The 26,689-nt window shown below is 36.0% G+C and overlaps 1 protein-coding gene and 1 long non-coding RNA gene across 8 annotated transcripts in view; one reads left to right on the plus strand and one right to left on the minus strand.

Moving 5' to 3' along the window:
* The window catches only part of arb2a (ARB2 cotranscriptional regulator A), a 570,831-nt gene extending 562,527 nt beyond the window's left edge, over positions 1–8,304 (plus strand). For both annotated transcript variants that reach the window (XM_043709291.2, XM_043709302.2), the window contains exon 11: positions 5,466–8,304. In XM_043709291.2, the coding sequence (XP_043565226.1) occupies positions 5,466–5,617 (152 nt within the window). In that variant the 3' untranslated portion in view covers positions 5,618–8,304. The remainder of the gene's footprint in view (positions 1–5,465) is intronic.
* On the minus strand, positions 508–26,042 carry LOC122559601 (uncharacterized). Of its 6 annotated transcripts, none has more exons than XR_015761038.1 (5): positions 22,205–22,323; positions 20,790–20,989; positions 15,947–16,033; positions 11,962–12,030; positions 8,295–9,147 (listed from the first exon to the last, which is right to left on the minus strand). It is a non-coding gene; the product is annotated as an uncharacterized LOC122559601 (long non-coding RNA). The 6 variants fall into 6 exon arrangements; XR_015761035.1 differs by having other exon boundaries at positions 15,947–17,759; XR_015761036.1 differs by lacking the exon at positions 11,962–12,030 and having other exon boundaries at positions 15,947–17,759.
* Between the last annotated feature and the right edge of the window lie 647 nt (positions 26,043–26,689).

Consider the following 26,689-nt stretch of genomic DNA (forward strand, 5'->3'; position numbering starts at 1 on the left):
CAATACATTTTAATGTTTAAAGCATTTTAGCAAGTTGTTTTGCAACATAGTAAGTAGTTCAGTGTCAAAATATTTGTGATTATGTTTCAAATCACTTGCATATTGTTGGAGGAGATGCAGCCCTAGGCAAGGAGTGTTTCTCCCTTACTGTAAACTGCACTCATATGTAAATAAATGAAGATGAAGCATAATTAGAATCTGTCACCCAGAAAAGCTCAAATTATTCATTTTTGTGAAATTACTTTTGTTCTTCTGGTGATAAAATACACATCAGTAGGATCAGCGGATGATTGACAATTGTTGATGGAATTATGGAGGTACTTCCTTGATAACTAAATACAAACATGTATATGTCAATGATTTGAGTAAAACTGATTAGGCAGAATATTTCATCATTGAATATGTTATTAGCAATTCAATAAGAATAACTAATAACATAATATTCATAAATACCCACCATCAGAAAGGTAGGTTGTTTTTTTTTAATAAATCAACTATACGTAGAAATTATTTTCACACTGAGAAATTTTATTTTGTTATTTTCAAATTCTACATGATACTGATCCAACCAAATATTTTTCTAAGCATCATTGCTTTTAAAGCAAGTGAATCTATTTTGCTTATTAGAGTTTACCTAGCATACTCCAGACCTGTTGGCAGACTTTATTAATTTGCAATGCTGCTGCAATGTGGTCACGTCTTGCTCAACTTGAAACTATGTGATGGTTTGGGGTACCAGGCCACTGCAGATCTGCGAAGGCTGAAGAAACCATTGATTGCATTGCCCTGCAAAAAAAAAATCGAAAAGAGCTTCAAATTGGATTATAAATTATAAATAACTTATCTGAGATATGTAAGTTATAGAATGTTTATTCTTCTAAGATTAGAGGGGGTAAAAGATATTAGAATGGAGATATTAATAGGAAAATTTTAATTCTATGAAGTTGACTGAAGGCAGTGACCAATAGTGTTCCTAAATCCTAGATAGCTTGTTGGTTTTCCCTGTTTTTGTTTTCTATCAGTATTATTCATTAATACAGGCTAGCAAGAGGTCAATCTAATAAGCAGAAGGTCAGCACATGCACCATCAATGTATAGACGTTTGTAGAGCAATAAAGTCATAAAAAAAATGTAACCCTGAGGGTGGGTGACTTGAAACGGGGAAAAATTATAGCAAACAAAGGTTTCTTTCTGTGCCTATTGAACCCACACAGTCAACATCATAAAAATTGCTTAAGTCAATTCTGTCCTTCCACAAGAAAATACTACAACAATGTAATACTTCAGTATTAGCTTTTAAAGTGAAAAGTCACCTACTACAAGTTGTTTACAACCATAACGTATAGTTTTATGTTATAATTAATTATGATGTTTTCAGACTGGTATTGTTTGAAAAGAATGTGCTAAACTAACTTTACTTGAATTGAGAACTTAAATGATACTGGCATAATTAGGTAAGCAACCATAAAGCAAATAAACTTAAACTTGTTATTGAACATTCTTTTAATGGTGATTACCATTAAAGTGCAAACTCTTATTTTCAATACTGCTGCCATCATATTTCATCATGTGTCTCGCAAAAATACTTATCTAATTTATTTTCACAGTCTTGTAACTTCTGTTAGTCTATCACAGCGACCTCCATAAGCATAAGGGGAACGACTAGAAAGTAGTAAACTCTTGTTACATTGAATTTTTCTGGACAGATGGTAATGATTTCAGATTTTAGTGATTATTCTTTCAAGGGCTTTGGTTATATTTCTACATTGCATAAAATGTAACAAGATAACTACATGCAAATATATTCAATAAATATATGATAAAAGAAATGTTCTGTGGGACAAGACATTTGTTTTGTGTCTTCAAATAGTCAACATTAAAAATGTACAGAAGGATTTTAAGAAGATATATTATTGAATATAAATAAATTATTTCAAAAGGCTGGGAAAGTGCTGAAGCCCTGGAAAATACATGAATAAAGTTGCACTATCACATGATTATTTTAGAAATCTGTTTCAAATCAAATGGTTATGAATCTGCAATAAAAACCTTACCGATATAGTTTGAGTAAATATTTTAAGGTCATTCTTTTTCTGATTTTAGTAGCTAAACTTAAGAGCTGATGTGTATTTTGCTAACTTTCTCAACCTGTGAGAAAACAAAAAGTATTTTATGTAAAACAAAGTGTAGAAAATAACAGGAACTAATCTAATCTGAATTTTAAATAAATATTGGAAACACAAATATGTTATAAAACATTTTTATGGTCATCTGAATTTCAGATGAGATACATTGTTATGAAATTTCTCCTGGAAATCTTTTCTGTTGAATTTTATATTTAAGAACAATATACTTCGAAACTTTTTTTTGTGATGGGTTCATTCAGTTTTACATCAAGCTTTCAGTCTGGATGCCAGCTCTGTGTGCTCTCCGTTATTAATGCACTATGATTACTTCACAATGAAGAATTAATGATTTAAACATCACTACCTTAAACCAATGGAATGATTGGGTGCAGTTGATCATAGGGATATTTTATGGTAATGTATGTGATATGTTCATCCAAAATATTAATGATCCAAAAGCCAATAGGTCTCTTGCATTTTGTTTACTACTTCATCTATAGTGATCTATGAACAGAATTTAAAGTCTCAGATTTAAATTGTTTTTATGCAGCATACTTAGCCAACAAATATATCTGTTTTTTTTTCTGTTGACTCTGAATATTATGCCAATTTAGGATGTATATAACTCAGTACCTCAGTACAAAAAAATTCTTTTTGTAATGCACTTCCTTGTATCAGAGATTTATACATGTTCACCAAATGAATGACTATTTTCTTGCTTCTGAAATTAAATGTCCATGTATTTTAAAAGTATCTGCTGGCTTATCTTCTTCTGTGTTTCCTGGGCCACACATCATTTGCAGCCAAAAGTCTGTCAGAGTCCATAAACCTTTGCCACTGTCACTCGAACTGGCCACAAAATAGCCTGTGAAAATGTCTAAGAGCTTCTGCTTCTAATTTTCCTCTGTTTCCCATCGCTGGATGGACACACTACACAGCCGTTGATTGTCCATTATTCATATAAATAAGGTTGAGATCAGGAGCTCAGAAAAAATTGAGGATTCAGATTGTTATTAGTGACTATGTTGTGCTGTATGTTGATAGTCCACGCATTACTTCGATTCACAGACTTGTCATTGTGGTATTGCCTAAATCTGTATAAGTGTATTGCTTGTGCCTTGCTAGTTAACTTCAGTGAATTAATGTTGCTGTGATCTCTGACACTTCTATTGTGCTAAGATTTGTGTAATTGTCACGTGTATCATTGAAATCGCCTTTAAATATCATATGCTTGCCAGATTTAAACTATATCTTTCCTGTTCTTTCTTCCTTGATGTGACATGCACATTTTTTTACATAATTACCAGTGACATGTGGTCTGTGTTTGGTTCAACAAACTATTGAATAAACCTAGAACAGACTAGTGAACTGATCATGCAGACTGAATTATTTGAAAATTTTGGTTTGATTCTTCAAGCAGCGTCCCACATATATGCTTCATGCATCACACCTGTAAGCGATAGATAAAATCACTTGCTACTGTTAAGTGACAATTGTGCTGCACTTTTCCAAGCCAGTCCTGAAATGTTGGTGTTTAGTCCAGCCTCTGTTCAAAAGAACTGACCCACATCACACAGCTTTAGCCTAGTTGTGAATGGCCTTAATTGATAGTGCAGCATACTTGGTCACTAACTAAGCTTGGCACGTCAATCACTGTTAAAGATAGTTGACCTTAAGACTGGAAACTATATTTTACATCAAACAGTTTAGCTGAGTGAGAAAGGCATTTAAGTATCACAAATGAAGACTGATCTTATGAATCTGAATTGTTGCCATTCAGGTGACAACTAGTCATCCTTTAAAAGTGTGTTATGGTTCAGTTTCATTTTTGGTGTGGCACCAAATTTTAAAAAAACTTTTTTATTTCAAAATCCATGCAAACACTGCCATTATGTGAGTACTGATCTATGAACAGTGATAGTTAATGGCAATGTCTGTCCCTATCAGCCTTGGTTGCCTCACCTGCATGTAAACATTTGATGAGAAAAAAATAGCACTCCCTATTATGACTCGGCAAAATGCTAATCTGTTTCTGATCTCAGCTATAGTGTTAAATCTCTAAAATTATACTTGCTTTTAAATAAAGATTTATGTTATTCCTTTACCATTCTCTTCCAATTAAATGAAGTTGCATCTTCTAGAAGTGACCAGGCTCTTCCTGTGCTATAGAATTAATGCATAGACTGACTTTTAAAATTGCAGTTGAATCTCTATAAACACATAACCAGTTTGCCTGTAAATGTTATGCTTACATCAGGATTATGGTTGTATCAGGATTTCTGTAAACCACAGATAAAAGTGGTCAATTTGCTAATCTTTGTGCCACAGCCCATTTAATCATTCATTTGGTAATTCATTATAAACAAAACAGAAAACAGTTAACAAAATCCTTTGTTTTACACAAAAGTAATTAGACTTTGAGAATGTGCTTCTGTCTCTAGATGAAACTTGGCAATGGATGGGCCAAATTTCATGCGCAGTGCATTAAAAGCAGATAATTACAGCACATTTTATGCTTGGATCAGGATTTTGTAATTCACAGCTATTCTTGGATCAAGGATTTGACACAATGAGGATAAATAGGATGTGGTTTGTCATTTTGGAATTCTGTACTTATGATGCAGTTCTGCTTGAAAAAGGTACTTGGAGTCAACTGTAAAACAAATTATTCATATAATGGGCTCCAATATCAAATGAGCTGCGTAGTTTTGTGAGACTGGTGGACTGAAATTTTGTGGACCTCAGTGGTCTCTCTCTCTCCACAACACTGTATATACCATTGCAGAATTTCAGATCCAAGAATGCTACGGGAGAAAATTGGTATAATGCAATGATACTGTTCATTAAGTATGTTGTTACTAGCTTGTGTTCAGAGCTTGTGACAAGAAGCTCCCTTTTGTGTATCCTGAATTAATCCCATAGTTATGTCTTCTTTCAAGGATATTTCAATTTTTGGAACTTTGTTCTCCTAGTTTTCATGAGCTTTTAGATTTTCACATCACTAAAATTGAACTAATTTTATCCATATGTTTATCTGAGTACCAACATGTTATTTAAACATGAATATTTCTCACTCAACACAATTTTAGGTTTCTGTATTTGTTATCTTTTACTAAAAATGTACATTTTAAGTTACTATTTTTATTTATTTTTTAAATGCTAGTAACCTGAATGGTGTCAATCTATTAATGTTGTAGCCTCATAAATAGATTGTTTCCTATTCAAAACACAAAAATTAACCATTAATAGGAATGGGCTTTTCCCCGTGAATCACTCATTTTTACCATTACACACAAGCTTGCAGCTATTAACTGTATTTTTTTTTTACCTCCATTCTAGGTACAGAACGACATGAACTAACTTCTTGGAAGAGTTTTAATTCTATTTTCAAATATTTTACTCAAGCTTTAGAGGCACAGAACACTGAAGTAAAATCTAAGACAACGGTGACAACAAGAAGCTCCCATCGAAAGAAAAGTGAAGAATTATGAAGCAAAATGTCATTTCTCTGCTTTATTTTTGCGCTGGCAGTACCTCAGTCCCTCATTAGGTTGTTTTCTTCTTGGAGCACAGGGTCATGGTGTATACATCTAAATAGCATTTTGCATTATTTCTAGATGAGCGCAACTGTCAAAGCAATATGGGTCTGCCGGTTGTGTTTCCTGTGGTCCCCAAGCTCAGATTTGGTGCCACCGATCGGTGTGCAGATCAAGAGTGACAGCAGTTCTGCACAGTGCAACACAGAGCGGCTCTAATTGCCCTGACACAGCCCTAAGTTGAGCTAATGCCATGGGGCTACTGGCTTCCCCTATGTCCTAATGCCTGCCAACTACTCTTCATTAAAGAGACAGCCTCTCCTTTGTCGGCCTATATACAGCAGCTTTTAAAGTAGCGAGAATCACAGTCACTCAACAATTTCCTTTCACGTACTCAAGTCTTGTCATAATTTTCAAGGGACTTCAAATGCATTTAAGTCGCTAAAGATGACAGTTGTTTTTGATGATGCCAGCTGTCACTTTTTGTAACTGCTTAAAAAAATAGCTTTGTATTATTGTATTATATGTTTGTTTTACAAGGTAAACCGACAGTACTTCTTAAAGCTGGCGGACGTTTAAAGATGCGTTGAGTAAATTTGATTCATTGTAAATTTCTGTCTGTTGGCCAACAAATTATAGCCATCTTTTTTTAAAAACAGATATAAAATAAAGACATTAATCAGAAGGTATGTATCCAATATGTAATGTAATCAATAAATGTGTGCTAATCCCCAGAAATGACCAGCTGAGTTTTTAAAACCAGATTGAAAATTGGACAGTACAATAATCGTGCCACCCTGACATTGTTCTCTCAGAGCAGTTAAAAACATGTAATAAGTAGTTGAAAGATCCCTGCAAATATTTTCTTTCTACAGTTTTGAACTTATACAATATTTTGATTTTAGTTAGTTACTAAGCAATTTATTTTAAAAGTACTTAACCTTTTAAGCAAAATAGATATTGGTTCCTTGAACTCATAAGAAAGGTGCATTGCTATCCTTGTTTTAAATAACATTTCATTGTTCATTTAAAATAGCTTTCACTTTTGTAACAGTAAGAAGTGATTTTAATTCCTCAAATATCACAACTGTGGAATTACTATGTAAGGAAGTGACATTCCAAATTCCAAAATATAGAAAAATGTTAATGTTAATATTAGTTAGGTCTTGCTCGATCATCCTATGTGGAAGTTCATTTTACAAATTTACTGTTAGCTCGTTATTGCTCAAGAGAAGTGATTCATTGACTATGGAGCAACTTGGGGATTCTCCTAAAATCTAGGACACTAGAATGGTAAAATTTGAGTAATGTAAGGTATGTTTTAGGACATGCTTTCAAAAATCCTTGGTGTAATTACTCATTACCTTGTTTAATCATTAGTAATTTGGGGCTTTTGTCATGCTTTAGAACATGATCTAATATAAAACAGTGTAGATTATTTAGAATATTCAAATTCCTGTTATTGCATAGATCTAAGTCAGAAGGACACCACTAAAATGCTACATGAGAATTAAAATCTGTGCCTTTGATTAAATATTTAGCAATATAAAGTTTAAAAAATACAAATTTGTGTAAAACAGCATACAAAATGATTAATTCAAGTGATTTGTTCGAGTTTATAATGCTACCAGTGCTCTGAATGGCTGGAAAGCTCCATTAGGTTATGTGAATAGGCAAAAGGGCCCAAGGGAAGCTAGTGGTCGCTTCTTTTGCGCATGTACAGTTCAGTCCCATAGAAGCAGGATAGGTGGTTTCCAGCTGGAGGTTTGATTGGAGTTTAAAGTCATTTGACATTTCCAGCACTTTCTGGAAAATGACACTGGTCCCTGCAGAACGTGTGCTTTATCACTCCATTCTTTGGATGTGCATAGAGTTTAAGTGTGAAAATTGCAAAATGAACTATGCTAACCTCAAATCGAGCATTTTAATTGACGGTGTTGACTCATCTGTATATCTCCAAACATAACAAAAAAGCTTCACTATTTTTGTTATATATTAGTCCAGGAAATGCAGGAATAGTCAATGAAATATTCTTGGATTTAAATAGATTTGCATTCTAATCATCAAGGCGAAACTGAGAGAAAAATTGTAACCTGTAATATAACCTTTAGCCAAATACTTTGTATTTGATTGTTTTTTAAAGCAATGAAGAATGTACTGGTTACAGTTTAAAAATCCGCTCCACTGCCGGGCCCCTTTTATATTGAGAGCTAAACGTTGCGCTTCTAATTGTAATCGCAAATGTAATTAGTCAGATCTTGAAATATTACAGGCTTACTTTTGAAAACTATCATAAAGGAAAGAAATCACCTCGACACGATGAAGGCTGAGGATGACTGACAGCGCTAAGTGAATAGGAGCTTTCCATGCAATTGTGAACCAGGGCAATGGGGGGAAATGTAAAGGAAAATGAATTTTCAAACCAAAAAGCTTTAAAGCGGAGCTGTGATTTTTATTTGTGATAGTTTTGAAATCCATCTTATGAAACTGAGGCACTGAAATGAAAAGTTACATCCTTCGTTGCATAAATCAAACTCGGCATTTTATCAGGCTGTATCGATGACACAGATTTTAAAGCATTGTACTTTCCAATGACAATGTTTAAACAAGCTGAATCCAAATAAAGGTTTATTCTCCCTTTAGTTTCAGCGTCTTTGATGGCAGTCATGTCCATGTATTAAAAACTTTCGATCAAAAAACTGAGTAATGGGTTGATGTGAGACACGGTTCAATTCTTGAATAGAACATTGGAAATCATGGAAACTGAGAAAACGACACTTTTAAGATAACAACTAAGAGTGAACACTATATATGATCACTTTGAGTGGTTCGTATCATTGTAGAATAATAATTATCTTCGTATCTAACCAAGAAATACCTTGAAGTTCAAAGTGTGCTTGAAATCATAATTCTTTCAACAAAATCCCGAAATGTTTTATTACTGATAAGATGTGCTTTTCTTTAATTCTCAATTGAAATAAATAGGAAAGTGAGTAAGTTTTCGCAGATGAGACTTTTGCCGAACCTTGGTGTGGTAAGTCGATTGGGAGAATTCATGTTGTCAGGTTAGTTGCCGAATCTGAGCAAAGTTACTCATCTTGGATAATAGACGGGAGACCAGGATTCGTGTCAGTGTTGAGAAGAGCAGCTTCTTAATTTTGCCTTAAAATTAGTGACCTTTCGAGTCTTGGTGACGTCCACTAAACTAACCAGGCCTACGATATGTCGAACTCCAAGGAGAGAAATGGAGTCGGAAAGATGGAAACAGAAGTAAGATCACCTGGACACCCAGTTCTCTGAGCTCAGGATGGAAGGGGTTTGGCATGTTCACAGAGCGTCATCGGATGGGATTATTGGAATGGAATTATTTCTTAACCCACAGCGCCCGGATTGTTTTTAAATCTTGTAATCCCTCTTGGTTTTTTTTTGGTGCTGCTGGGAACAAAGACTTAAAGTCCTTTCTTCGTTTTACCTTCGTCAAATATCTGGAAGAAAGAGGAAAATATAATTTAGATTCCCTTTATATTTTGCAGTAAAAGACGTATTCCCATCATTTCCATAAAATGTTAAAGTTGAACTATTGGAAATTGAGGCAAAATTAATATTCACTTCTGAGAGTATTAGATTTTGAGTTTCATAGTCTTAGAAAGTGGGGCCTTGAAAGGAATAAAGTGTAGTCTTGATGTGTCCATAGATAAAAGATGATAATATCATTATCTTGTATTCAACACCGGGAAAAGCTACTTGCTTCTAATGGTCAGTATTTAATAGTCATGTTTTGGTCCAGAATTCTTAGTTTTGCCTGAAATGCAAGTAATGTTCTAAAAATCTATAAATAACATAAACTTTCGATTTTGAAAGATATTCGGTTTCCTCAACCATTTATTCTCTACCAGTGTAACGGGGTCAGGTGGAGTAGACGAGCTTTCCGCTTTTCTGGACTTGAGAAAGCCAAGGACATATGACTGTGTCATGAAAACTGGGTTGTCCATATGTCGACTTGAAAAAAATTCCAGAATTAGTTTAAAGAGTTTTATTTCGTGACATAATCTCACAAATATTACAAGCTTTTAACTGATAAGGGTGAAAATAAAGAAAAAATGCTGTAAACAAATGTTTACATATTTGGATTTAAGCAGGAAACCAGTTGTCGACGTATTCCTACAACGTCTAATGGGAAATGAGAGCATCCATTGAGAACAAACATAAGTCTTGACATTTTTAATAAATATTTAAAAATACTGTCCATGTTACCTTCTCTACACCCGAACTTAAGCTGAAAACGGTTTAGGATTAATTCCATCGCCCACAGATCTCTAACAGTATGACATGCTTCAAGATTGAAGAAGTTTTGACCCTTATCATATGCGATGACCTATGGGCCTGAAGCAGTATGCCACAGTTCAATCACCTATACGATTATGAATTAATGTATGGCTAACGGTTTTTCGCTATATTACCTACATTGCTTGATGTATAATTTAGAATACATGCAGGAGTGTTCTGCCTCTCTAAAATGCTCTTCTTTAATAATTTGTATTTCCAGTCAATGCCATTATGAAATTCCATTGTGTAATAATTTTAACTCGTTCTGTCATGATGCATGGAGCAGCCTGGTCAAATCTGTTATGCATCATGTCCGCCCTGTTCGAGCAAAATTACTATCAATAACGGATGAAAGCAACTTTTTAAAAAGTGTTCTAAATAATACATATGCTCGCTAAACATGCAAAGGATAAGTTGCAGATTGTTCTGTGACTCTGCTGTGGACATCTGCTGAACTGTTCCCAGGTGTTCATTTCTTTATCATAAAAAAGCTCCAGATCAAACACGTTGTGACCAAAACATTGGCACCGGAAGAAACGTCCTCTTTGAAATATTTAACCATATATAATACTAATGAGCAATTTATATACATAAAAAAGGCTAACATAAATGACCTTATTGAATGATATAAAACTAAAAAACTATGGAGCACACCTTGAAGTTCAGATTACATCCATATATGACTTAGTTTATGAACAGTATTCGAATTACAAGTTGTATGGTATTCGTTACTCAGTCTATATCACTTGTTGGAAGCAGTCAAGGATTGAAAGTTTCTTTGTGATAGTTAAGGAATATTCAAAATGAATTTGTGTTAGATCCGGGCCACCTTTATTAAGAAGGATAATAAAAGATGGTCGCGCTCGTGTCTTGTGCCGGTGAAAAAATCCTCGACGTGAACATTTTCAAGGTTGTCATTACGCGGTGAACAGCTTGGAGATGGAGCTATCTTTTTCGAAGAACACTAATGAACCCGCTCCAATAAACAATCAGAACAGTTAAAACCCACAAAAATATATAGTTTAATGTACCTCGAATTGATTGACAGGCACTACTGAAGCGCACGCTAGAAGTTCTGATAGATCTTCCAATAGCAGTTATGCCATACGTCTGGCTGATACTAACATCAACTTGTGAGTTTAACATACAAGTGTATAGGCAAAAGTTTCACCTTTAAGATGCAACCTTTTTAGATGCTACCACTCTTCTTGTTTGTGAGTTTATTCACTAGATCAGTGACAGCTCTTTATTTGCATAATTATATGCTATAGTCTGAAGTGAAAACTAACCTCCAAATTTCATGGGTCACCAACCTGCAACAATCAATGTTTTATCACGTATGCTAAGGAAAATCTAAGAAGCTCTATAAAGTTTCTTGGGGATTTGTTTTCTTCTCTCTGTCTCTCGGAGAGAAAAAAAGAATATGTGTCTCTTCAAGAGATGTAGAAACCTTTACATCGCTTCTTAGTAACTGAAATCTATTAGTCGGTAATAATAGAGATTAAAATGTACGTGGGGATTTCAGTCCTTTTACTATTACTTCAAAGTAGTTCCGTAAAATACGAATCGTGGACAAAAATAGTTAATAGTTCTAACCAATTTATATGTATCATTTCGTAGAAACTAATTTGATGAGTAATCCTAACTATAAATGGACTTTTTAATGAAGTAGCTGTATACTTAATACACCACGCACAAGTCCAAATTTATTTTCGAATCAATCTCGGAATGTTATTTATGTAACAATTTTAAGTGTGTTCGTTTACCACATGTTTAGCTATTTATAAAACTACGAAATTATTGATTGATATTGACGATATACATCGTTTAATGTTTCAATTTTAAATGAATATTTTCTTTCAATATGCTCCCCTATTGAGAGCTGCTCCCGAAATACGATTACACTCATTCGTATTGTTTTACAACTCAATGATAAAATTCTCTTTTGAAATAGGGAAAATGTTAAAACATACCATTTTAGATATGCAAACTCCATCAAATGTCTCCATCAAATCTTAAACTTGCTTGTTTCTGATCCACAGCTGAAATTGTATGGTACTGATTATCGAATTGTTAAGATGTGGCATTACAAAAATAAACTGTAAACCATTCTTTGTAATAATTAGGAGTTAGCAAAAAATTCTCCCCCACCCCATCCCACATATCATTGCTACTAATAATCAAAATAAAACTATTACAACTGCACATTAAGAGCACGGATTTTGCGTATTTCAACCTTTTGAAATCACTTGTCCGAGCTCCTATACGTTATTTCTGGTTTGATACCAGTTTATCAAAAGGTTGCCAGTAATCTTCCTTTACCCCCACGTATGCAGCTGTGCGCCTTTCTGGTACACGGTTTTGAAGTGTCACCGATCTTCTTTTGTTTTGTTTTAGCTCTCATTTATGTCAAAGTTAATTTGGATTTGTGCTCAAATTTTAACATTTTGGTGACATTTCAGAATAACGCAGCAGGGCATTTGCCCTGAAACTGATCAACAGCTTAAATGCCCGTTTTTCCGTTTTGGCCACCCTGATCAACCTTATTCCTGACTGTGCGCGGTGAATATTTCATCAACAGCTATTCTCAGTCGTATTGACATAACCGCAAAAGGCCAATTTAAGTTCGTTTTAAAAAGGACTATGCCCGTTGTATGTTTTGGAAAAGATCCCGAAATGTACTGCATTAATGTAGCCGCTTATGTGGAAAATATATTGTCAATATTAAACTGTTTTAGAAATTGGTTGATTGTTAGGTTTTTCCTACTTTAATAGGGCAAATCTGTTTAGAACTTTGACATTGCTAACATCTATATTGGGAAAGGTCACATTCGTAGTGAGAGAACTGCGCAATGTTGGATACAAATGTTCCTCTAGCGTAGTTCTTTGGGTCTGTGGAAACCGTGAACAATATAGAATGTAACATCACTGTATTAGCCAAAGGACATCTGTTGGTTATTTGCTGCTATGCAGATGGGCTGAAAGAAAAGTGCTAGCATGGCACCTGTCTACTAAGAAAATGTTTTCTGTACAATGGTGTTCTCTGTCGTCCACCCTCCCTCCCCCCGCTCACATCCCGTTCTGTCCTCTCTAGAGCTCAGGTGTTTTACACTTCTGTTGCTCGACTGAATGCCTCTTCATAGCACCCACCATTGCCTTGTCTCTTCCCACACAGAGGATTCAGCTCTCATCTAAAGTCAGAAGTTTTTTTTCTCTCTCTCAGTGCCAGTACTGAAAAATATCTGCATAGCTTCTGGCTTGTTACGACTCCACTGACTCTGTTTTCAGATCGTTTTTCCCGCGCGCGCGCGCGCTCAAAGCAGAGTAGAAGTTCCCACGAGGCATGTGATTTGCATTGCACGAACTTTTTAATTCCATAAAATAGATCGAAACATTAACAAATCATTAAAGTAAAATCACAAACACCAGTGATAATGGTTTTAATGTCTAGCTTTCTAACCCAGTTTCATGTTAAATTACCGCTAAATAAGTTGCATTCGCTCTTATGTTTAGAGTATTTCACACCAAACCTAAAAATAAAATGAAAATGATCTAACTCTCCTCTAGGGTCAAGGTTGATGTCAACTCAACTCATTCCAACTTCCGTCAAATAGTTCTGCAGCTACTCATTGATTTCCTGCACACTACTGGGTATGAACTTTCAAACTCGAATTAAATAAATCGACGTCTTGGTCAGCTCACGGTTGCCTCTGAATAAAACATAAGTTAAACACCCGCGAGTCCATATAACTTTTGGTGCACCGGTGTTATTATCCCCAAAGAACTAATCTTGAAATTCAACTTCTGGGGATTTTTTTTTTGAAAAGCAACTTTATCAGAGGACCATGATGACTGCACAAAAAGAGCGTTGGAAATTTAGTGCGAAACAATAGAAGGCGAAAAAGGTTCCGAACTGAGTAGTTCAGCAAGATTTCATTCGACTCTTGTACCTCATTGTTCAAGAGCTCTGTTTACTTGCATCCATAGTATTAATCAATAGATTTAATTTACTAAGCTCCAGCGCATTTGTAATGGACATCCCTTACACAACCACAAATGAATGTAATTTTAAGTTTTCCCTTATGATTGTCATCTCTGCTTTTGTCCGTTATTTTAGTCGGTTATGCAGCTGCCATCAGCTTTTAGAAAATTTCGATATTGAGTGGACTTCCTTAAATATTAGGAGCAGTGACCAAGGTACCAAATAATGATTAAAGAAAAATACCTTGAAACATTTAACATTACACAGAATATGGAGGCCAAAGGCGACCAAAGCACCAAATTGCAACTCTCTATATTTATGTGTGTTGAAATTACATGTATATGGTTCAATTACTATATGTGAGAGCGAACTCTAGTTCCAGGGTGTCTAGCTTTGCATAGACATTTGGTGCGCCAACTTATTGTCGTTTCCAGTAAAAAAAAAGTTGAAATAAATCCATTCTCTGCAGTGCAGAAATGATTATAGTATTAATATTTACTATGCTACTTGCTATTTGTTCTAATCATTACAGTTGGCTGTGTATTTATCTGTTAGTACAGATTTTATACAGAGCATAACTTGTAAAATATAAATTGTGCTGCACTCGTAAAAACATACATGTGCAAACTGCAAAAGTGTAGCTACAACTAATCAGTGTGGTTTAAGTCAAAGTTAACATGTCAGTACACCCTGACATGCGAATGAACGTATGTGAAAGGGGGGGAATTAAATGTGAAATTCTAAAACATAGCTGAGAACACTGATGTAAAGTATTATTTGAGCAGAAATTGTCATCGCAAGCATTTGAGCCTATATAAAAAGGAAATGGCGGTATTTAGCTTTTCTTAGAAAAGCTGGTGTTAGTTCTCGAAAACAGGAAATCTTGGGGGTGATGGAGCGTGAAAATATTAAAAAGTACAACACAGAGGTATGCATGTTATGAATTAGTAGTGAGTACTAGTCAAACAGTATTTCAGTTGCTGAGATCTCAGACACTGACTATTGGAGGTGTAGCACCATGGACAGCGCACTGCAGCATTGTCACAAATACGCCCGTGTTCGTAGACCTCTTGGCAAATAAGAGCAAGAAGCGGGAAGGGTGATGAGGAGAAACGAATAAGGCATTTACATCTTTGTACTAATAAAAAGAGACGGAGTCAAGTAATCGTTTCAATTGCCAAAACTTCTTTATTAACTATCTAAAGTTTACTATGTACTAAATACCATGATTTATAATATGTCCTTCACATAAAGGCATACTTTAACAGACATATTTCTCCACATCTGCCCTTTTGCCCTAGTTGGTTGTATCTGTAGCTCTCATGCGTTTTACCCTTATTTTTAGGGTCATTTCTGTTTTTTAAAAAATTCTGTTTATTTTATTTCCTTTGAGCAGTCTGATTCTGTGATATCTCTTACTTCACATCTATCCTCATCGCCTGTCCCCTTTGTTTCCATTCTCTCCGTTTGTCTTCTTCATTAGTGCAGTCTATTGTATTTTACTGCCCTGGACTATTCTATATCGATTGTGCATTTCTTCTTTTTCTGTTTTTATTCTCTTTCTTGAGCGTTCTTCCTTCACCGCGTTTTCCAAAACAATTGCAACCACGCGATTTATTGCTGTTGGCAACTTCTCCCATACAGCTGCCATCAAAATCTTTGAATTGAAAACATGTATCACATAGTGAGAGTATTACTAGACCTTATTACACAAATCAAGTTTTAAAATAAAACTTTGCTTCCAGTGAACTTGCTTCTCCCAAAGAATGAATTACACCTGGACTATGTGAGTAGATTTGCTTTTGGGCAGGAAATGTTTGATGGGAGTTTCAGCTTCCCGACAGCTTGTTAATTAAAGCCCCCTGGAGATGAGCCTCTGGAGCCACCGTCCGTATCAAACCCATGCTAAATATCCACATCTTGACAGCAACGCAACAAGATTCAGTAGCAAAATAAAAAGGAAAAAAAAATCTAACCTATTCCTTCTTGTTTGTTTATCCTCTTAAATTCCAATTGCTATCTCGATTCTTCACAACTACCGAAATTCCTCGATCACTAAAAACCTATATAGAAAATGCGATTGGCAATCTTTAGCTTCTCCTGGTTGTTGTTGCTTTTTTCATTTCCGGAACGTCAGTCACTTGCTTTCAAACTTAAAATGCAAACATATTATCGTGTTTTGCTTTCCCGAAAACTAAAGTATTCATAATTATATTCGCCTATCTTTTAAAATCGTGCAAATTGAAGATTCTAACATATTGCATAACCTCCTAAATTTTAAGTAATGCGGCTGTATATGTTATATTGACCTGTTGAATTGCGTATTTATTATTATTTCTTATCAGTCTTGAAGTGAATTGATCATTTAAACTGGAGATTAGTCGCAATGATTGAAGCATTTACATCTTACGCAATATTTTACTCAAGTTCCTACAAAATTTAAGTCATAGGCGGTAGGATAACATTTCGAAAGCTTTAGACTTTTAATCATTGATTTATTTTAACTTTTCAACAAGCACCGTTGTTCTGTTTATTTCCTCAGTGATTAGCCACTTCAAATAACACAACTCCTTTTTTCTATTAGCCTTAGATCTTGCTTCACAGGCTCTGACTAGAGACAGCCTTGTCATCTGCCCACTGAACCTGGTTAGACCCTTTTCACCTGGCCACTTTTCCTCTTGCAACCCTTCAAAGTCATCCCTAAATGGCTCTAGTTCTGTGTAGACCATTTGTCAACGTCAAAGATGGACTTACTTCTATTTAGTGAAAGCAAACTGCCCAGAATATATATAAAGAAAAGCTTCCTTGATGCTTTCATGAAAATCAATATCAGATCTCAAATCTTTGCCACACACATGAACGGCGTTCAAAACCAATGGGTTTATGAAAAACAATATTTTAAAAATTGATTGTGATTTATAAATTGGACAAACTGCAAGTGCCGCATCAACATCTATATTATAATAACACCTAAATAAATCATTTAGCTCGCATTATTCTACGGTCAAAAATTAACCAAACTCTATGTTATTTTCATGCTAATATCATCTTGCCAGTAAAGTACATATCTCGTATGGAATAGGCCGAAATAGTTAATAACATACTGTTGTCTGATAATCGTGTTTCACAATCGTTGATACCTATTCTCTGATTTCAATAAAACATTGGAACACGCTGGGTTCCAATAACTGATAACATCAATCTTAAGATGTTATAGTTTGATCTCAGACAGAAAACCCACGTGTAAATTGGAAGTAAAATTTTCCTCATAAAAAGAGCACTAATTTAAACGTTCCTAATGCTGCCCGGAAGAACATTATTCTTACAGAGGTTATCTTAATAATGCTTATTAATTGCACCTTTACCTAATTTTAACTCCGATTCATAATTATAAGAACTGACCAAACGCCGCGGCATTCGGATGACTTTAAAGAGTTCAGCGTAGTCATCTGTTGTTAATTTTGTTTTGAGATACTTCAGAAATTCTGAATAAATCAGTCAAAACAGGAGTTTTTCCAAACTTTTTCCAAACTCTTTTCTGATCCAGTCCCTTTACAAAATACCCCACGTCTATTTAGTTCAGTTCTGCACAGTAATGAACAGAGCGAGCTATTTGATTTTGGACATATCTCATCAAATCTACGGTTTAACCAATGGCATTATTTTAACTAATTTTGCTCTGGAGAAAGCAAATAACAGCGATAATATATTTACATAGTTTTAAATTTTAAAAATGAAGATTTGATGCATTTATCTCAGGATAATAAGCGTGTTCACATCGTTGGCACTCTGGCAAGACAAATAAAGAAGATTGTCATTCAATCTCACATTGGATTAGAAATCTATATTGAATTAATGGATCTCGTCAATTTTATGTTAATATTAATTAGAGTATCTGCTGTACGTTATATACAAAAATTATAACCAACAATAATTTTAGCACTTGGTGTTTTTTTTACAGGATATTTAACCATCCAATAAATCGAATTAACCCTGCCTTTACTTTGCTGACCAGAGTGTTGGTAGTCGCTGTGAGAGGAAGGCCTGGTGTGCAGGTGTGCACTGACCGCTGTTTCGGCTGCACTCCGCGGCTGCCGAGCTGTGACATTTGCAGACGCGACTCCACTACTCTGTCTGCACTTTTCTATGGGTTTCAGTGCCATCTAGTTACAACGCAACTGCTGCCGATCTGTTTTGTTTTCGGTTCCCGACAAGCCAGAATTCGAAATGGAACTCAAAATAGCCACTAAAAACCAGCACGCTTAAAGTATGTGGTATGCACATATTCCGTTGCCTCATCATCTAAACGCTAATACAAAATAACGGGAGGCACCTTTTGAATTTAAGCATAATAGTTGACAAGTGGATTTGATTATTTCGCGCAAAATACCGATTTACATTGAAGCAGATTGATGGAAACAGTTTAAAAGTTAGATTGATTGCAAATTCATTGAAACAGTGTAAGACGCCCGGTTCTGACGCAACTGCTTTACATATGATACAAACAGGGATCCTCAACTGCTGCTTGTAAATTGTAGCGTATCTATATTTAACTTTTACTTCGAAATTCCGATTAATCTGTTTTAATAACAAGATATATTTGATTCAATGTCAGCAAAAGTGAAACCGTTTCTCCCTCTATTACTTGTATATTCAAACTCTAGATTACTAGCCCCTTACGTGGAAGTTAGTCTTTTTTCTGACCCTCGAATATGAATTAAATTTACTTCAAACTAAAACTTGTTCCCATTTATTTGCTTATTCCTTCTTAGATTGAAGGGAACATCCGACGCAAAAAGACTAATTCTGCGATCTTTATTCAAAGCTTCATTTGATATTACAAATCGAATTTTCCTGCCAGATCGATAAATACAATTAGTTCCTGCAAACCCCCTGGCAAATCACTTTTACCAAAATCTGATGCATTTCTGTAAGGGAAGCTACTTCCATGTTTATCAATTGCAGGCAAACATTGTATTTAGCGCTCGATTGGCCAGCGTTGGTTGACTTTCAGTCGAAAAAGTTCTAGTGCAATTAAAAATATACTGAGCTCATGGTTAAACGCTCGATAAATAACACGCAGATCTCAAACAAGACTTTTGTCGAATAAGTCGCAGGTTGTTTGAGACATTAATTAGATAGTTGGACCGGGAAATGTTCAAAAGATGAAAATGATTTGTTTTATACATAGCGATATCATTTCAATAGCATGCTATGCTCATGGATAACAGAATGGATTATATGCAAGTGTGTTTATTGTTTGAGGTAGTTTTAACCATTGTGAGACAGATGTGACAATAACGTTTCAAATGCCTACAGCTACGGATTTTCTTTAGTACAAAATCTAATATCGCTAAACAAAAATTGGGCCACAACACTAATACGTTGTGATTTACATCAACTGTGGATTTATTGGGGGGCTGGGGTGGGGGTGGTGGGAGAGCAAACGCGGTGTAATGATCTGGGCTGTGTGATTGTATTAAAATCGAAAGCACCTGGACAGCTAAACGTGTGCGTGAAAGTGTTTAAAATAAATCTTAAAGCAAAGCAGCTTGAGACAGTGTTTCCATATATTCCTGCGGCTGATGGTGTGTTCGCGAATTACAGCGCCATCTAGCCCACATGATCCAAAATTACATTGCATCACCAGGGGACGCGGGAACAATCCCTGAAGATCACAGCACGGCAGACAAATTTGGACAAACAATCTAACAACTACAGAAGTACTACATGAAGATTCAACAGGGAATGCACAAGGACAAACATACTTATAAAATGTTTAAATAAATATATTTCAAAGAATCAACCATTAATATCTAACTATGTAAGATGCACACTTTGACGTTAAAGCGCCCAATTTGTTATCTATCTATCTATCTATCTATCTATCTATCTATCTATCTATCTATCTATCTATCTATCTATCTATCTGTCTGTCTGTCTGTCTGTCTGTCTTTCAAGAGTATGAAAAGTGTACACTATATTAAAGGCTGTTATGGAAAATGAATCAACACTTTCATTTAGCTGGTGAGTTTATTTTGAATAATGTTTTGAATCATTAGAATAACTAAAAGGTGGAATTTTTTCAAGTTCAAATGCATTTTGAGCAGGAGCGACACATTGCCATCTAATGCTTTGAAACTAGAAAGCTGAATTGATGTTTTGCTGCGAGCTAGGGTTAATGGAATTTGCTTCCTTAAAAATATATGGTTCAAACACATAAAACGTCGGCACTGAACATAGGTCCACGGAGATAGTCTGATTAGTATCCCATTAAGTAGAAGTACTTTTATAACTGTTCTCTGCAACATTTTACTTCAATTGTTTTGAAATTGTACCTTTGTTCGCGTCAATGGCCTGAGAGAATGTAAGAAAATTGTTCTAAAAGAACTCCAAGTGTATAGATCCAGTTTTTCATGAAACCACTAGAAGAAAGCCGTCAGGTGGCTATATCATCTTGCTTTGACAAATGTGTTGTAAGCTGAATTAAAATAGCACGCCCAGCCTATGTAGAAAATGATCCACTTGGAGCATTTACATTTTACCTAAGTTTTAAAAACGAGTAGTTATTCTTCCGGCTAATCAGAAATTAATACGCACTTCGCTTTCCTTTTTATATTTATTTCTCGTGAAAATTCTTTGGCTTGTTGGGGTAAAGCCGAAGCGAAATGGTTGATTTTGGTCTTGGAGCACGCGATCTGAAATAATGAAAAGCGAATCTGCGGACGTTTTGTTCTGCGTTAACTCACTGTCTTCAGACAAAACTGACTGACACTAAAGTATCTCTAGAAACGTAAAACATTTTATTTCCATAATTACCTTTCACGAAATAGTGATCTGTAAAAAGGATGACTATTTGCTCTGAATTACAGCTCATCAGTTCATAAAACGTTGCAAACGTTGTCTGCTCTTTATTTGCTTGAAGATTATAATTATTTCACCTTGAAGTTGTTAGCTGCACAGTGACATAGCTAAAACAATGTATCCGAGATTCCTCAGAGTCCCAGCTCTGTTCTGCACTATAGAGAGATGTAATAATGGTTTAGTCTAGTTCAATTTTTATAGTAGAGATTTTACAGAAGCGGGACCACGAATTGGCACGAGTTAATGATCTCTTTCTTTGTCTAATTTAATGGGACTAATATTTACACAAATATTGCACAGTGGAAAATATGGTGCTATACTGTCCAGCAATCTATTTAAATTTACTTAAATGGTTGTCAAACTGTGCCAAGAACGCACGTCTTGCATTCTTATTTCGAAGATGTGCAAAAGGCGACCGAACAAAGGAACGAAAAGATCTGAAAATTCAGAAATACTGTCCACGGAGAAGCTCATTTTAACACTGATAATCGCTGTTCCAATGCAATTATCCTTGTTTGCTTCCTCTAGGTATTTAAGGGAAGGGCACGTATATATTGTATTATTTTGACCAAACACCCGTGATAAATCCCATCTGTGAATCCAATGGAAGCAAACAGTTTTAAACTATATACTTACACTCTCCTCATATCAAAAGTCACAGCGCAGAGAGAATATGATTCAACATTATGCTGAACAGAATACTGAGAAAATTGTTGCAATTTGATAGCGACAATGACAGTAACTTACATCAAACGCGTTTTTACATTCAAATTGAACTGTAAAACAGTCACATCTTAAGACAAAATACACATAGATTTAGAAACAGACTAATAACCAATAGCCAATTTCACTGTAAAAATACGCTAATATCAGTGAATGCAGATTGTAGAGCAACATCAGTTAATAGCATTAAACATAAGGAGATGTGATGCCAGCGGCATTAAACTTTATTCCTGCAGAACGTCAGAAAGTATTCTTTGAATAATTACGTGACAGTACAACTGTCATTAATTATTTCACAGAAATTGTTTGATTTTTTCTTCAGTTTTATTGGTGTTTCAGTATTGTTAGTAAATGAATGTAGAATGTTACAGAAAGAAGTTAAGGCAACAGAGGCGAGCTCAACTGCAAACAATATAAGGAGACTTTTAACGCTTGTCGAAATGTTCCTTTTAGTAAAAGGTGTTAACTTGGTGCTGCCGGCGCTGTAGTTTTTGAATTCCATTTAAGGAAGTCTGCAAATTAAATATTCTACAGGAGATGACCAAAAACCAGTTTAAGTTGAAGGTGCACGCTAGCCTCTGTTGTCCAGTTTTGTAGTGTCTTATTGCATACTTTTAGCAAGAGTGTACTCTGACAGCACGCCTTACCTTAACACTCATATATATCAAACATACCCACTTGCGAAATCTATGTGGGGTTGAATGCAGGGGATTTCAAACTTACTTTGATGTAGTTCATAAAAAAACTGAGCTTCACCTGAATGTTTTGCTCCCCCTCCTCCTCTTGTTTCTTATTAAAATCACCACATTCCTTCTGTCCAGTGATAGCTTATTAAATTGTCCTTTGTCCTTCCTTGTTCTGTCTTTATAATGTTATGGAAAGCGTGAGTTAAATTTTCACACAGCAATCACGTGCAAAGTTCGAAGGGACATTAATGTATAATCCGGAGAGCAACAATTAGTAAACCGAGCTCAACTGTCTGAATGAATAGGAAAGAATAACCAGCGAAACGTCAGGATCTTTTTTTCTCTCTTTTTTTCCTCGGTCTCCACAGGGAGAATATTTGAAATATGTGCAGCATTGGAATCGTTACCAAACATAAGAAGACTACTCGGAAGTGGTGATGTGAAGTTAAATAACCGAAATAACACAAAGGCTGGTTAAACTGTGAATAAAACTTTCTTATAAACTTTGGTTTGAGCGAATTTTCGTAGCTCGCCTTTGTACTTAAGGTTCCCTTTCAGAAAGTGAGTATTCACAAAGACGCCTCTAAATAGTGCCTTGAAAGGTGTTCACATGAGGACACTGTCTCCTTTCTAGTAACAGAGAGCGAAGATCTGACAGGTTTTGTTGTCAGTAGTATAGTGAGAGCTTTGTAAGATATTCGTTTTTCTTTCTCTAAATGCTCCAACTTAATAAAGACCCCCTGTCTTAAAGCGTGCATGCCCCTGCTGTATCTGTCCACCCTGTGTCCAGTCTGATCCTACAACACCCCACGTGATGTCTGCTAACATAATTTTAATGATTTTGTCAACGTACACAGAATTAATTTTCATAAAAATGCAAAACAGACAACGTCCTTTGCAAGTGCGTTCTTAGAAGCTCTTTAAATGCCCCGATGTTGAGTAAGAAAGATTGCTCCTTGACTCTAAATTCATCCCATTTCAAAAGAAAGGATTTGAAACCTGCCAAAAAATTCCCCCCATTCAGATTAGGAGCGTTTATTTCTTGCTTGGCCTTTGAACAGAGAGGTCATGTCACTCAGAAAAGGGCTATTCCTTCCCTCTCCCCCTCGCTCCCCCACCCCCCTTCCACACTCGCACCCACCACCCACTCCCCACTCCCCCACCCCAACCCCCCACCGCCCCAGCCTCCCCACAAGCACAGCGCCTCACTGATTCTCACTCTAAACAACCCTCAGTCCGGGCTGGCTTTAAGGCAACATGCTACAAAGATTAAAGATTGTTTTTTTTTACAAGAAGACGAGGTGCTTCTGTAATCATAGCAACGGTATGTAGGCCACAAAGTGCTACCAAAAGCTAGTGATGTCCTCCCTGGAGCGTTCAAGTCTCAGGCTTGTAGGATTTTTATCGACTGTTGCAGCTTCGCTTCATAGCAAGTCTCCCTATGAATTAAAATTAAAAATGGCTGACTCAATATCAGCAATAAACCAAATATATTAAAGTGTGGGATGAGGCCGGCAAAGAATCATTACCTGGCGCATTTATATTAAACAGTCTCGCTCCCAGCATGCTGCTGAAGGTATTTTCTGTTTGTTTTTCATTCTTGCTGTATTTTTTTACGGACTTGCTTGGATATGCAGGAAAATATATGTTGACGCGAACGTTTAGTAGTGGGTTATTTACGAGGGAATCAGAGGGTCAAGTTCTGGTCTAAGTGGCACATCTGCGAAACATTGAGGCTACTAATTCACCAAAGGCTGTACGGCTTTTATTGTAGACATATTGGGGAATTAGTAAGAGTCCGCGTCCCCCTTTCGCAAGGGGGAGGGGGCCTGATTATATCATGATGTATTGCTGGCTACACGTTCAATCTGTAACACTGCAGCTAAAACGAGAAGGCGAAAAAAAATCTAACAAAACAATCTAGCCATCCATTATGAAGAAAAATAGGAGCCATGCTGAGAAATTAGGTAAATAAATTCTAAATTAGAAGAATATTAGCCACAACATCATTCACACAGCTCCACGCCTGTCTGTTCTGATGTGCAATTAAATTAAAACAAATTCACATTTTAACATTTGTTGGTTGTGGTGCAGTTTATACTTGTAAAATCCCCCCTCGTCCTGCCTTATCTTAGTTATAGCTTCCATGTAGTAAGACAGGGCTCCGTGCAATATTAAATCGCAAGAATGATATTAGAGGTCCCAGCTTTATGTCATAAAACTGTCCTGAATGTACTAAACGTACGTGTGCCAGTTAATCAATCCCTCTTCCCTTTTAAGCGATTCAACATTTGCAATAGACCTACCTCGCACATGTCATTGCAGGAAGGCAGTTTTTTTTTTCAAGCATCATACTTTGACTGGTTATACAGTGTATACAATATTGCGTCGGAAATGTTCCATTCCGCGCATACTGTTTGCTAAATAATTGCCGCTGCCAGCATAAGAAACTTTAGAGGAACTGACGAGTAACCTCGAGAGAAATTATTACAGCGTTCAAATAGGCTCCTCATTGGAAACACTATCACTCGTCGGTGCCGTTTATTTCAGGATTTAGGCATATCCCAATATGTAATTATTGCAAACTAAGCAATTAAAAAAGATGTGCTCGACTAAAAGAAAGTACTTTCTTGGAAAAGGAAAGTGAACAGTTTGATATTTTGATTCACTGTCAGTGATTGGATGGTGACAGTTCAGTATCCGAGTTAGTTGTGTATATATAATAATCTATAGAGGGAGCGAGAGACCGTTATTAAATACAAGCGTTGTTGACTTAGCAATATGACTGCATTAAAATAAGCCACTAATAAAATTGAGCTCAGCATGGTGTATAATTGCAACAGAATGTTTTCAAATAACATTTAAAGAGAGAGTTGGTCGTGGAGCCAGAGTCACAGACTGGCTGCTGTGTACTTGAATTGCTCCGGCACAATTGAAGACAGCCCAGGTGTTAGGATTTCCCCCTACCACCTCCCCCCGACAACATTAAATCCTCTACTCAGGTTAAGTTTTCCACATGTGAAGGTACTGAAGATGAAAAGAAAAAGGTCGCATCAATCACACCATGGCCCAAACCACATCTCTGCCTACAGACCCAGTATGGAGTATGCAAGGAGGAAATCTTTTACATATTTATTGAAACGGATATGTCCACATGTATCACTCCGTCGAGGATGTCTTTTAAAATGTATTGACGTCACTGTTGGTGATCAGAGTGTACCGAAGGAGGAATCTCCTGACATTCCCACTGACTGTTAAAGGTTTGATTCTGTTTACACTCGCTGTACTAAAGCTACAGAGAAACCCCAGTCGAGACCAACTTCTGTGTCCGTCAGATCTTCAAGTGAATCGTCTCCTATTTTCCCCTTATTCCAATATCTCCGTCTTCTCATTTATTTTAGCATGCTCTGAACCCAGGTCATACAAACAAAACATCTCCCTCTTCTTAACTTCTATTATTTAAAAATGCACTCTTTGGAGTGTTAGAAAGGTTTCCAACATTCATTTGTTCTTTTTCACTTTTTGCAACCTTTTCTTTCCCACTCTTTATCTTTCACGCACACAAACAAACAAATATCACTGAGATGCAAATGCCACGTGTTGATATATTTATACTTAATGACAGCCCAAATCCAATCTCAAAAGAAATAAAACTCTTACTTTTTGCAGACAGTCCCCTCTGGCCGCTGCCTCCTTTAATTATGTGTGCTAGATTTCTTCCCTGTGAAATAAAAAAAAGCCTGGGATTTTGGATGGAATCTTGGTGCTGTGTTTTTTTTTAGAGGAGACTACGCTCCCCTTACCCAAAGGCTCTCAGTTAAGTGCAGATTGAGACATATCGGGTTCCTTATAAAAGGATCATTTCATGTGGGAGGTTGGACACAAAGTTTGGACTCGTGACTTGCATTCCTGAGCGACATGCATATTTTAAAACAACAAAGCAAGCGAGGAGCAAGGCTTAGAGAAGAAGGGGGAGAAAACTTGGAAGAGAAATTTCTGAGAGATAAGAATCTCTGTTTCAAAAATTATATCCAATAATTACTATTCTTTCAGAGGACCCTGAGGAACGTACACAGCATAGTTGAAAGAACTCTGCCTCAGTGACAGGACGATTGTTTTATTCACCCTAAGACATTCAGTACGGTTAGGACCAACAACAAGGACAACACAGAATAAGTTGTTTACAAGTACACGGTTCGGCTGACCATGTGTGTGTTAGTACAATGTGAAGCACCTTCCCAGACTCTGCACAATGCTGCTGACTTAGTTTATACTAATCCTGTCGTTACGTAATGAGTGCAGTTATTAATGAGAAATCAAATGAAGGGAAACTCAGACGAAACAGTGACAGCTGAAGAAATGGGCAGCGTCACACAGCGTGTGAAACCACAATTTAATGCTTGGTGCCAAAAAAAATGCCCTGATTGCTTTATTCATTTCATTCAT

The sequence above is a fragment of the Chiloscyllium plagiosum genome, unplaced genomic scaffold, assembly GCF_037043375.1.
Source record: "Chiloscyllium plagiosum isolate Xiang-an unplaced genomic scaffold, Cpla_swu_hap1 HiC_scaffold_2, whole genome shotgun sequence".
Lineage (NCBI taxonomy): Eukaryota > Metazoa > Chordata > Chondrichthyes > Orectolobiformes > Hemiscylliidae > Chiloscyllium > Chiloscyllium plagiosum.